The sequence below is a fragment of the Notothenia coriiceps genome, unplaced genomic scaffold (genome assembly GCF_000735185.1).
Source record: "Notothenia coriiceps isolate Sejong01 unplaced genomic scaffold, NC01 NC01_scaffold00000339, whole genome shotgun sequence".
Taxonomy (NCBI): Eukaryota; Metazoa; Chordata; class Actinopteri; order Perciformes; family Nototheniidae; genus Notothenia; species Notothenia coriiceps.
In genome coordinates this window covers 20,292,375-20,303,719 of record NW_011333040.1, presented here as the reverse complement: position 1 = coordinate 20,303,719, position 11,345 = coordinate 20,292,375, and the positions used below count along the sequence as shown (strand labels likewise).

General features: G+C 40.7%; 1 protein-coding gene across 1 annotated transcript; it reads right to left on the bottom strand.

The window, feature by feature from the left end:
• Nucleotides 1-751: 751 nt before the first annotated feature.
• On the bottom strand, nt 752-4,171 carry LOC104948376 (BTB/POZ domain-containing protein KCTD12-like). Its single transcript, XM_010774570.1, has one exon. The coding sequence runs from the start codon at nt 3,470-3,472 to the stop codon at nt 2,621-2,623; it is 852 nt and encodes a 283-aa protein (XP_010772872.1). The 5' UTR covers nt 3,473-4,171; the 3' UTR covers nt 752-2,620.
• Between the last annotated feature and the right edge of the window lie 7,174 nt (nt 4,172-11,345).

The window sequence follows — 11,345 nt, the reverse complement described above, 5'->3', positions numbered from 1 at the left end:
CATCATGCATTCCCGACCGCAACAAAAAAGACATCATACCGGGAAGGCTGCAACATAAATGTTTCAATAGTTTTTGTGAAGCTCATCAGCTATGCTTTTATCTAGGCCAGACTGAGATCAGGTTTAGGTCTTATACTAAGGTAATCGGCATGTGATAAGCTCTTGGTAAAAAACGACTCATAGGACAGCCTCACCTACACAAACATGACCCTGGTTGTTGTTTGAGTGCCTCTTCTCTGTCTGTGGGTGTGCTCCATAGAGAAATGAAGCTTTTTAATTAACAGATAATATAAATGTGTAGTCTTTGTATGCAACTATGGTATTTCACTTTTCTGGATTTGTACTGTAATTGGGTCGATTACTTGAAACAAAATATGGATTTTGTGAGCTGTTTTAAAAGAGGCTGGTATCTATGCATGTCCTAATTTCTATCCTGGCTCTGTTTTCTGGTCAACTGCTCATTGAAAGACCCGGATGAGAAAAAAAATAGGGGAGGAAATTGGAAAACAGATGGTGGAAGGGAGATGGTGCCTGAGGGGAGAGTGTTGAACATTTAATAAACAGTTTCTATCCATGGACATTTCCTTGACTGCGAAATGGTAAGATGAACATTTCAATTGATTAACTTGGATTGAGTTGTGTTGTTACTGAAAATCACAAATTTCAACTGCAGTAATGTGGGGAAGTTCTGTACTAAATGTCACTCAGTGCTGAGAAAGCATTCAATCATGAATGGAAAGTACAACCCAACTAGAAAGAAAACAACTTTTATTTGACAGATAAATGGTCCTTTTGGCTGAACACTTTTAATTTCAGTGTTGTCTATTCCAGCAGCGACACACTGCAGCAAGTCTAACATATTGACTCAGTTGTCAACAGCACTTCATCACACTGAAACACAACATGGCGGTTTCTAGACATTTTAGAATACATTTATAGTCACTGTCAGACGGACTGCCAATACTACAATATAGCTCAGGAGAAATCCTGCATATCACTGATCAATGGCTGCTTGTCAACTCAAAATTCAATTTATTTTCAACCTATATTTCATGATCTGGTTACAGCAACTACATTTGTTATATGTTCGTAACTTTGTCATCAGCCGAATCTTAAGTGCCTTCAGTTTGTGTGTTTAGTCTGAGGTATATGATGTGCAGACCTGTCCTGAGGCTGTATCTGGAAACAATCGTATTTCTTCACTCCTTCATAACTAAAGTTATCCCAGCTGGCTCTAATCTGCCCTCACAATGCCCTTGCTACAGAAGTGAAACATTGGGGCTTGGCTGGCTACAGTAATCCTGCCCTTTGTTCAGTGTATTCCATTTCAGTAAAACTCTCATCTAATATGCAACCTCTTAAACTAATACCAAACTGAGTATTAAGAATAACATGATTGTTGACCGAACACTCAAAACTTGATCCGCTAAGGTGACTACCACATTTATTTATTTTTTAAACAACATGTAGTCCTGGTATAAGCCTGTCCAAAGAATTGCTTCACTTTATAAATGCTCTTAAATTATGTTATTGAGCAAAGAGAGGTCAAAGAAGAATAATGAGCGACAACATGAGCTGTGGGCTGTGAGTGATGTAACACTTTCATCTCATCGGCCCTCCCAGTGTGGATGATTAAAATACTGAAAGCTCCATTTCACAATCAATACACGCACCTCATCTGGCAATCTTTTTTCTTCCTATCTATGAGATACATCTTTCATCGTTGTTTATCAAAGCCTTGTGCTTGATCACTTGCCAGAACAATCATATTTTTGAGAAGGAAACTCCACACACCCACTTCTTCCTTTAAAAATAAAAGGTTCAAAGCTTTCTTGTCTCCTATCTGTCCTTGTGGCGATATTATCATAAGCTCATTCATTCATACCAACTACAGAACAGTTAAACTACTATATGGCACGTTCCCAACCACATGGTGGACACATTTAATAAAAACTGAGCGAAATTAGATTTTTGTTACACTCATTTATTGTGCTTGGGCTGCTCTCGTCCCACAAGGCTGATAAGATGTCCAATTATTTGGTAATTTAGTTCAGAGGAGCAGGAGCGAGTCCGATCTGCTCGAGTAAGCAGGAAAAGTAGCACTGTACATCACGGCCACTCTTTGAAGCCCTTTGCCCTTATGACTGCTTTAATAGTCATATAGACACACCAGGGGCGCTTATTTAACAAAATTAGCTCTTGGATACCGTATTGTGCTTCACCCAGGCAGATGCAATATATAGAGTACAAAAGGGTAAAAGTACATAGAAGGTATCAGTCTCTGCAGGAAAGGCTTGGGGGTTGCTGTGGTTGAGGACCGGGGACTAGGGCAAGGGCAAAAGCTGGACCTGAGGATGAGGGGAATGACTTTTTGGGGGGTTGAGGGGGGGCACTGCAGATTCAACCTGCAGAAAAGGTATGAAGAGTCAGAGCAGCAGCTGGGAAGTGTTCATAGGAGGAGGCTGCAGAGAGAGATGGAGGGGCACAACATCTACGGTACATCTAGTGGTGCAGGATCCATCAGAGAGAGGAAGACAGGATGCCTGGAGGCTGGAGGAGGGGGGGTGGGGGGGCACTTGGAGACAGGATGGGGGGGACCACGGGAACAATGCCGATAGTCTCACTCACGGAAGAACACATATTCAGTGTAGCTGGTCCAGATCTTGTCGTCCGTCTGCTCATGGGCGAAGGCGCAGGTTCCTGTGGAGTTACAGGCCACCATGTGGAAGCCTACGTCGGCCAGCTTGTCGAAGGCCTGCTCCAGGAAGGTGAACTTGAGATAGTAGCGGGATGTGTATCGCTCTGGGGGGCGGTCAGGGTCACGGCTCTCGTTCAGGGTCTCCCCAAACACCTCTTTGGCCAGAGAGGTCTTTCCACACACCATGATCCTTGCCACCCGTCGGAATTTGGCATCGGTGTGGCTGTCGCGGCCCAGTGTGTATGAGCCTCGGTAGCCAATAGTGATGAACCCGGACCGTTTTCCATCCAGGGCGCTGGGCACCACGCTGGCACAGGCAGCACCAGCCCCCCCCAGGGAGCCCAGGTTACGGGTCGTTTCAATCCCAGGTGAGGAGTCCTCTGGGTCGCTCTGACACCCCTCTTCACCAAGGGAGTTCTGCTTGCTGATTTTGGGCGCCAGCAGCTTGACGAGCTCTGGCAGGTTGAAGAACTCGGCCTCCCTCTGCAGACGCCCCCGCTCCGGGAAGTGATCCGGAAGAACCAGCTGCTGGTCCCGCATGAAGTCCAGGATGTACCGGAACAGGAAACCATCACGGTCCACAAAGAAGCGGCCCTTGGTGTCTCTGGCCAGTCCTTTGACCGACTTTCGACTGAACATCTCCCATAGCAGAGAGTCTGGCACACTTGTGAGGGTAGAATAGCGGGTTATGTACACCTGGCCGCCAACATTTAGCTCTATAATCTCTGGGAAGGGGACCTCCTCCCCAGATATACCTCCATCTGGTAGAGCCATGGCTTACTCCTGTCTCACGGGTGCAGCTTTAAAAAACTGTTTCAGTTGTGGTGAAAGTTCAAATGACAGGAGAAGAAAAAGGGTTTTCAGTGGGACCCTTCACAGTGTCTGCTGATGCCTGTCAAAGCTTCAGGTCCTGCTGCGGTGGATCCACCAACGGAGCGGCTGATCTGCAGCGCACAATGGGAATGTGCGCAATAAAAGCTGGTGGCTACTCTCGCATAAGAGCTGGCAGAAACAAAGCAGTCTCACAAGCACGCGCTCTATTCTAACTACAGCTTTCTACCACTATTCCTAAAACATAGTGCAGCGTACTTCAGGTAGCGCTGAATGGAGCCGTGTTGTCCTTTACGCGCAAATAGACGTGGTAAACAGAGATTGAAATTCCGCTTTTGACACCCGTTTTACGAGCAGGAAATACAAGAGTAGCACAATTGTCCATAACGATCTCTTTTGCTCTAATTTCGCTCGTTTGTCCTGGTGAAAACAGGATCAGGTGGCCCAACTTCAATTAGGCAAGATTCCATAGTTGGTGATTTCTGTGGGTGTCCCGCAGATGAAGAGCCACGCGATGAAGAGGATGGTGCCAAAGTAGTGTGAGGTGAAGAACACTCATACAAATATCTCAGATTCTCCCATCCCTTGCTGTTGAAATGTGCTCGAGGTGATCAGCTGTTCAGGCCCTCTGCTCCTCTCTCGTGTCAGACTGTACTCTGCTGCAACGTAAAAGAGGATACAGCGTTATTCACTCCGGTAACCACGCCCACATGTGGTGACGCGCCTCTGCTGTGACACAACATATCCAACTCGTTTAAATTTGGGAACATTTCACATTCACAATAAGAAATAGAGTGCTCATTTTTTTACTTAGACAACACTATGACACCACTGTTAAAAACATTAAAAAATTAGAAGACAATCAAAACCAATACCAAATACCAATGTGTATTTGATAAATATTTTACTTGAAATGTTACCTTTTGTTTTTATCACTATTTTATTTTTTTATTTCTTTATTTCTTTATATTTGTTTGATATTTTGTACCTTTGTACCTCTCATGTCAATATGTTGTGTGTATATAATGTTTGATGTACATATATATGTATATATCCTCCTGTCCTACCAGACATGGACTTTACAAATTCTTCTTATGGGGTGAGTTGGCGAAAAAGTCTGGAAATACGCCCCTAAAGATTAATTGAAATAGCTGCCTCGAATAAACATATACAGAAATCTATTTAAAAGAACCCTAATTTTTTCGATTTGTTTTCTCCCTGTAATTAATACATTCAATGATTAAATAAAACCATACATTGGAGTATACCAATGACATCCTAACATCCATTCATGCATTTGTTATGTCATTGTGCTCACTAGGTATTTCGGCTAAATAAATGTTGAAATACTTTTTTTTTTTAAATATTAATCTAATTCTATTCTGGGAGTCTCATTGAAACCCAACCACAGACTTAGAAATGAGTATGCATTTATTTTTGATGCATTTATTTTTTGAAACAATCTCAGTTATCAGGGAAGCCAGTGCCACTAAGGAAGGATGGGATAACAGTGACATCTAGTGAATACTCAGGAGGAAATGTTTCCCCTTTCAGAACATGGATAACTATTGAGATATGATTCACTGCTGAGCATCTGGAGGTGTTGTGGGCCTATCAGTGAAGGGGAAACATTTCTCTTGGCTGACCTTTAAATCAGTATTAAATGTATATAGAGCATTTCTTATGGCATCACAACTGGGTTCCAGAAATGAAACCTAAGAATGGACCTTCAGTAAATTGAAGATATTGTGTGTTCATCAGTTGTAAAATGTACATATTATTCAGAATGTTTTTATGGCAAAGAAGTAAAAATTGTTACCATAATATATTTTCATCTTGCTTTTAACAATTTATTTTTCAAAAGGTAAAGAGTTTAAAGAATTTACCTTTAATTTACCTGTGGTCAAACTGAAGAAGTTACTAGACAAAACAATCCCAACGCAGGTCCACTTATATACCACACATCCTACATGAGTGGATGATATGTTGGCCCTGTTGTCAAGGAGATGGTCCTGTTGACGTCAGTAGTTGTTATGATTCCTGGAGAGAGAAAAAAAATCTGATTTAAACATGAGAAAGTTAATGCTTCACCTTTGAAAAAGCAGTTTGAAAAAAATAATTCAAACCCAAGGTCCACTAACTGTCTTTTATTATTATGTTTTTCAGATAGAGGCACATCAGATGACACACCAATAGAGAGCATTACTTAGTCAGAGAGACCTGCATACTCAACAGGCTGCCTACCATCTCTACTCTATGTCTCTCCTTTTTTTCTTTCTCTTGTAAGTCCACCATTCAGTCCTTTCTGCGACTAATCAGCAGGCCAATTTCTACCCATCTCCGAGCACTCTGGCACTGATTTCCCTGAAGGCCTCGCAGTCTCCAGCTGGCTTGCAGCACTTACAGCCTTGTCTGCGACAATCTGGCTCGGTCCACTCTGGTTATGTGGGCCACCGCAGGATCTGGAGGTAAATTATGGCAGTGCTGTCTGCCAATGGGATGAGTTCAATACAGTCTCCAGCTCCATTTGCTGCTCCCTCTGCTAAAATATGCAGAGCAATATGCTGTTTAACACCAAAGTCCAAAACAAAAATACCCAAAATATGATCTGAGGCAAAACTGTTACTACATTTTTTTTTATTATTGCCGACTATTTACTAATGCCAGTGATTGAAAAATTAAGTGACTGGACTATTTGTGAATGAATTATCACGTTTTCACACCTTGAATCTAAAATCCATGCACATCAGCAATAACCCTGGGTGTTTACTTGCTGTTTCATTCTAATCACATCCTCACAATAGCCCATTGCTCCTCAGAAAAATTGTCAAAATGACTACATCAAATGAATTAGTTTGACCTTCTGTAACGGCTAGATTATCTGTGTACGCCTGTCAATTCTAATCACTGTCATGGTCTTCGGAAGCAGATAGGTGTGTGTGTGTGTGTGTGTGTGTGTGTGTGTGTGTGTGTGTGTGTGTGTGTGTGTGTGTGTGTGTGTGTGTGTGTGTGTGTGTGTGTGTGTGTGTGTGCTCTTCTGATTCAAAAAGGCAAAGTAGAGGCTTGGGAGAGAGAGTTCAGCACGGTCAAATGGGAAATGGGCAAATGTACTTACTGCCGTTGCTTAATTATGTGTGTGTGTTCAGAGCAAAACACCCCCAACACAGACTAACGCTAAACTCCTAGATGATGCAGTGAGAAAGAAACGGTTACTTAGGGACCATTTTATGGATTTGTCTGCATACTGATCTTTGCGTTCTCAGCGGTTTCTGTTGACAGCTGCACCATTAAGTGATTTATGGGATGTTTTTGTGAGATCAACAGAAAATGAACCGGCTGGTGCATCTTTCAGGTGTATGTGAACCCATCTGCACAGCCTCATTTCCCACAGCATGAAGCATCGTACATCTTTCAAGACGGGTGACATGGGAGCGAAACACGACTGCAACACACGTCTTGGTGCATAGAAAGAGTCACATCTCCTGGGAGTCTCTGTGTGGAGGGAAGAGAGGAAGTTGTTTATATTATAATGACTCACAGTTGGTAGAAAGATGAAATGGAGACACCTGCACAAACTTTTTAAATCACTTTACTGCACTTTCTTCCTGATTCAGTCACTGCTCTTCCTCTCTCTCATGGTCACTCCAATCCCACATCATTTCATCAATCTGTCTGTTTCCTCCTTCGCCAAGGCCACTCGCAAACTCATCATGTTATCCCTCTGCATTATAAAATCTGTACAACTTTCACAACTATCGTTCGACATTCATCAACATCCCACTTACTTACCTTCTTTGCTACTACCATTTCTGAAGTTAGTTCTAATCAGAAGTGATCTGATCACAGACCACACATTAATTTGAAGACAACATTATCTTTTTTTCACGGAAGACATTATAACATTTGACACTAAAAAAGCTCAGGTGTAAATGACACAATTAAGGTAAACTGAATTACATTTACCTGCTGAAGTTTCTGCGTGCTGTTATTGTTTTTCCGATTTGTTAGTAACAACTGGGCTTTTCTTACACACACATGACATCAACACAATGATTCATAAGTGGATAACAGAACTAGTCCGACAACAGGCTGGGATTGACTTATGATGCAGCCTTGATAATGGTACACATTTTCATCTGGTTATCAGACGTTTTTGACTGCTGTTTTAGCTATTAGCAAAGATCTGTTTACTCTTCAACACACCTGCTGAATGCTTTCAACTTGAACTGTATGTTTTCTATCTACTTATTGAGCTTGGAGATCCTCTTAACACTGTAGAATAGCATCACTACAATTCGGGAAAATAGTTGAAATCAAAAGGTAAAACTTCAGGTCGGCAGCTCTCACATTTTGTATCAACTTGATTTCGTCAGCTGAATTTGAAGACTACGGTGTGCCGCGATAGTGATTTTGCAGTGCAGCTCACACATATATCATATATATGCACAGATGTGTCAGAGGATGAGCTGGTGATCCAGTGAAATTTCAAATTCCCTTTTTACTAACCAGTAAATTGCTTGTTGGCCTCTGGCACCGCAGTTACTGAGGCTTACTGGCTTATGTCATCACTTCTCAATAGTTCACTACATTTTTTAAATCAAATAAATGTGTGGTGCTGTATATATATCCTTTATTTAACCAGGTAAAAGACTCAATGAGATTACAATCTCTTTTCCAAGAGTGACCTGGCCAAGAAGGGCAGCATGAACAAAGTTACAACAGATAAACAAAGACAAGACAGGCAGACAAATACAGCTGTAATACACACATAAAATGGCACATTAGCCAGTCAATATGCGAAATAAAACAAACTATTAAAAACTGGCAACACTTAAAACGATTTTTGGATATACGAACACTCACATCTACCAATGGTGTCGTGTTCTCTGTCCTTTAGGATGGACCTGAATTCCCCTAGAGTTTCAGCTCCTTCTGTACATTATTCCAAGCTGTGGGGGAAGCATAATTTAAAAGCTGTTTTACCCAGTTTTGTTCTCATTGTAGGAACCAGCATCTGAATCAAATCTTGGGAGCGCAGGCCATATAGACTTTCTCTTTGACAGATATATGTGCAAATGTAGGAGGGAACCAACCCAAGAAGAGATTTATAAATAAAACCCAACCAATGGGAAAGTCTGCGAGCAGACAAAGATGGCCAATTAGCAGCAGCATATAAAGTGCAATAGTGTACTCGATATCCACATCCAGTAATACATCGTAAGGCACAATGGTACACAGTATCCAAGCTCTTTAGGCACTGGTCAGAGGCATTCATGTATAGCAGATCACCATAATCTAATACAGGTAAAAACGTTGCTGATATCAAATGTTTCCTAAAAGAAACCTAATTTTATTTTTAGCTTTCAAAAAACAAAGCTGTTGAACTGAGAGCTGCAACTGAAACCACAGACACTCATTAGAGGTTTTAAAAATATAAACAGAAAGAGTTTGGATTAAAGCAGGTTTCAAGTTCCAAAACAGGATGATAGAGTGATGGTTGCCTGGCTTTCATCTGCTCCCAAACATTATTGTGAGTCAAGGTAGAAATATGTCAAAACGAAAATCCTGCGTTCTGTCCTCGTTGAATAAGACCTGTAAATCAGGGGATGAAAAAAGGATGCATGGAACAATTGAATCTGTTTTATGTTAGTCTCTCGTGTTAATTAAAGAAGTGATCCTTTCAAACAGTTGACTGTGTTTAATCTAAATGAATATTTTTTTTTACCTTAATGTCTCATGTATCATGTATGGAGCATATAACCTGTGTTGACAGTGAATATCTGCTGACAGGGTGTTAAATGTTATTCTTTGCCCGAAAACAAATCCAGTGTTAGCTTGAATTTCTGTTTTCCTAGAATGCCTCCATGGTAAACGTAGAATCCAAAGTGATGAATATCTTTGATTAAATATTTGTTACTTTGTGAATTATTATCCAACGCATGCTACTTCCCAACCACTAAAACCTTACCTTCACACTTCCTGATTGTTAGTCACTTGCTTGTTAAACACACTTGTTGTGACAGTTAGAAGTGCTTGTCCGTTGAATTTAATTAAAACCTTATTTGTTTTCTGATTCTTTGTGGAGCGATACAGGAAAACCTTCTTCAATAGAATACAGGTAGGGTACCTGATATACAAATGGTTCGTTTTTTTGGTCAATAATTCTTCTAAGATGTCATGTAAAGATCTTTTCTGTTTGCAGGACAGAAAGCACAAAGAGCGTAAAAAAGATAATTGTTTATTTTGGTTCTTCCCCACCAGTAGTTTATCCACAATCAGACTGAAAGAAAATATAGACTAAGGTACACGAAATGTGGGGATCTTTAATATATACCACATTTAATTTCATGGAGACAGCATGTGTGCATACTTTAAAGACTAATGCCAATATGAGCACTGACTGAAGGGAATACTCCCATGGTTGGGATTTGGGTTGTATAATAACGAGGGTCGGGGAAAATTGTTAGTGAGCACAAACAAAACACAAAACCAGATCACTTATCCATAGAACAAAACAATAAATGGTAAACCCACCACTTTCAATAAAATTCCGTCTGGATACAGTAATGGATCGTGCCCACTTGCTAGGGATAACACTCAAAACAAACTTTTCTTTTACCAACTCACAAAGCTCTGTAATTGTTTATTATCTAGGTTTTATATATAGATATATTTAAATATCTATATATGTACACACACGTAATTAAAAAAAAATAAAATAAAAAAGTTATTAAAGTGCTTTCTACTGACTCAAACACACAATCTCTGAGAGAATGGTTTTGATGCAGTATGTTTGAGAGTTAAAAATCACTTCCTTTCTGATTAGCTGTGTTCCTCAGTGCTTAAGGGATAGAGAGCGACAGATGTAAGGCATGATTGCAGTCGATGTTAGCCGAGAGCACATTTAGCTTTAGGTAGCATCGCACTATGCAGCTTACTACGGCCGCCAGATGTAATCAGGTCAAAGGTTACCGAACATGAAGCCAACCATCTGCCAAGTTCATATAAATACACCTGTGAACTATGGGAAATGTGTTGTGTACACTAAAGGGATATTCTACTAATATACCAGCGACACCATTTCTCCTCCTTGTTAGACACAGCTGATCAGATCAGAACATCTCTGATTCAACTTTAAGACATATTTAATAGAATACAGCCTATATCATACATGATTAATTTAGTGGAACTCCAAGTGTTCAAGCTTGGGAGGAAAATCCAAAATGATGAAAGTTCAAATGTTAGATTTGATGAACTATCTTCTCAAGGTGCGTAATGTGTGTCAACATCACTCAGAACCATCTATGAAGTCATGAATGGCCCTGCCTCTAAAAGACATGATGGCATTGAACACAAATGTCACGGTAAAAGCTGGTTAATAGGGAACAGAGATGCTAGTGTGTACTATGGAGGTAAACTTCTCCGGTGCACATTCCACATCATCTGAAGAACTGGCATGACGTTCACTAAGCACCACTTTCTGATTTACAGGACACAGTCATCATCTTGCAGCACTTCCGCTGAGTGGGGTATAAAAATATAGACATTTGAGACCCTGAATATAAGTTCATATGTGATTTTCTGCAACGAAACGAAACACAATTTACAGCTGTCCCACTCAGTGTACACATTGTCTTTTTTTTTTTTACACTTCACCCCATCTAAAATGTGTTCTTGCATTACCCCTGGGGGAGGAGGGTTACACCCATTACAACACAGAACACAAAACGGCAATTATGATGTTGTCGTCTTTATCAACAGCATACATCTGTCATTTATTTGTTAATACACTAAAATTACCTCTGGGTGTATGACA

Excerpts from the sequence above, each read along its gene's own strand:
- LOC104948376 (XM_010774570.1), bottom strand. The coding sequence starts at position 3,472 with ATGGCTCTACCAGATGGAGGTATATCTGGGGAGGAGGTCCCCTTCCCA.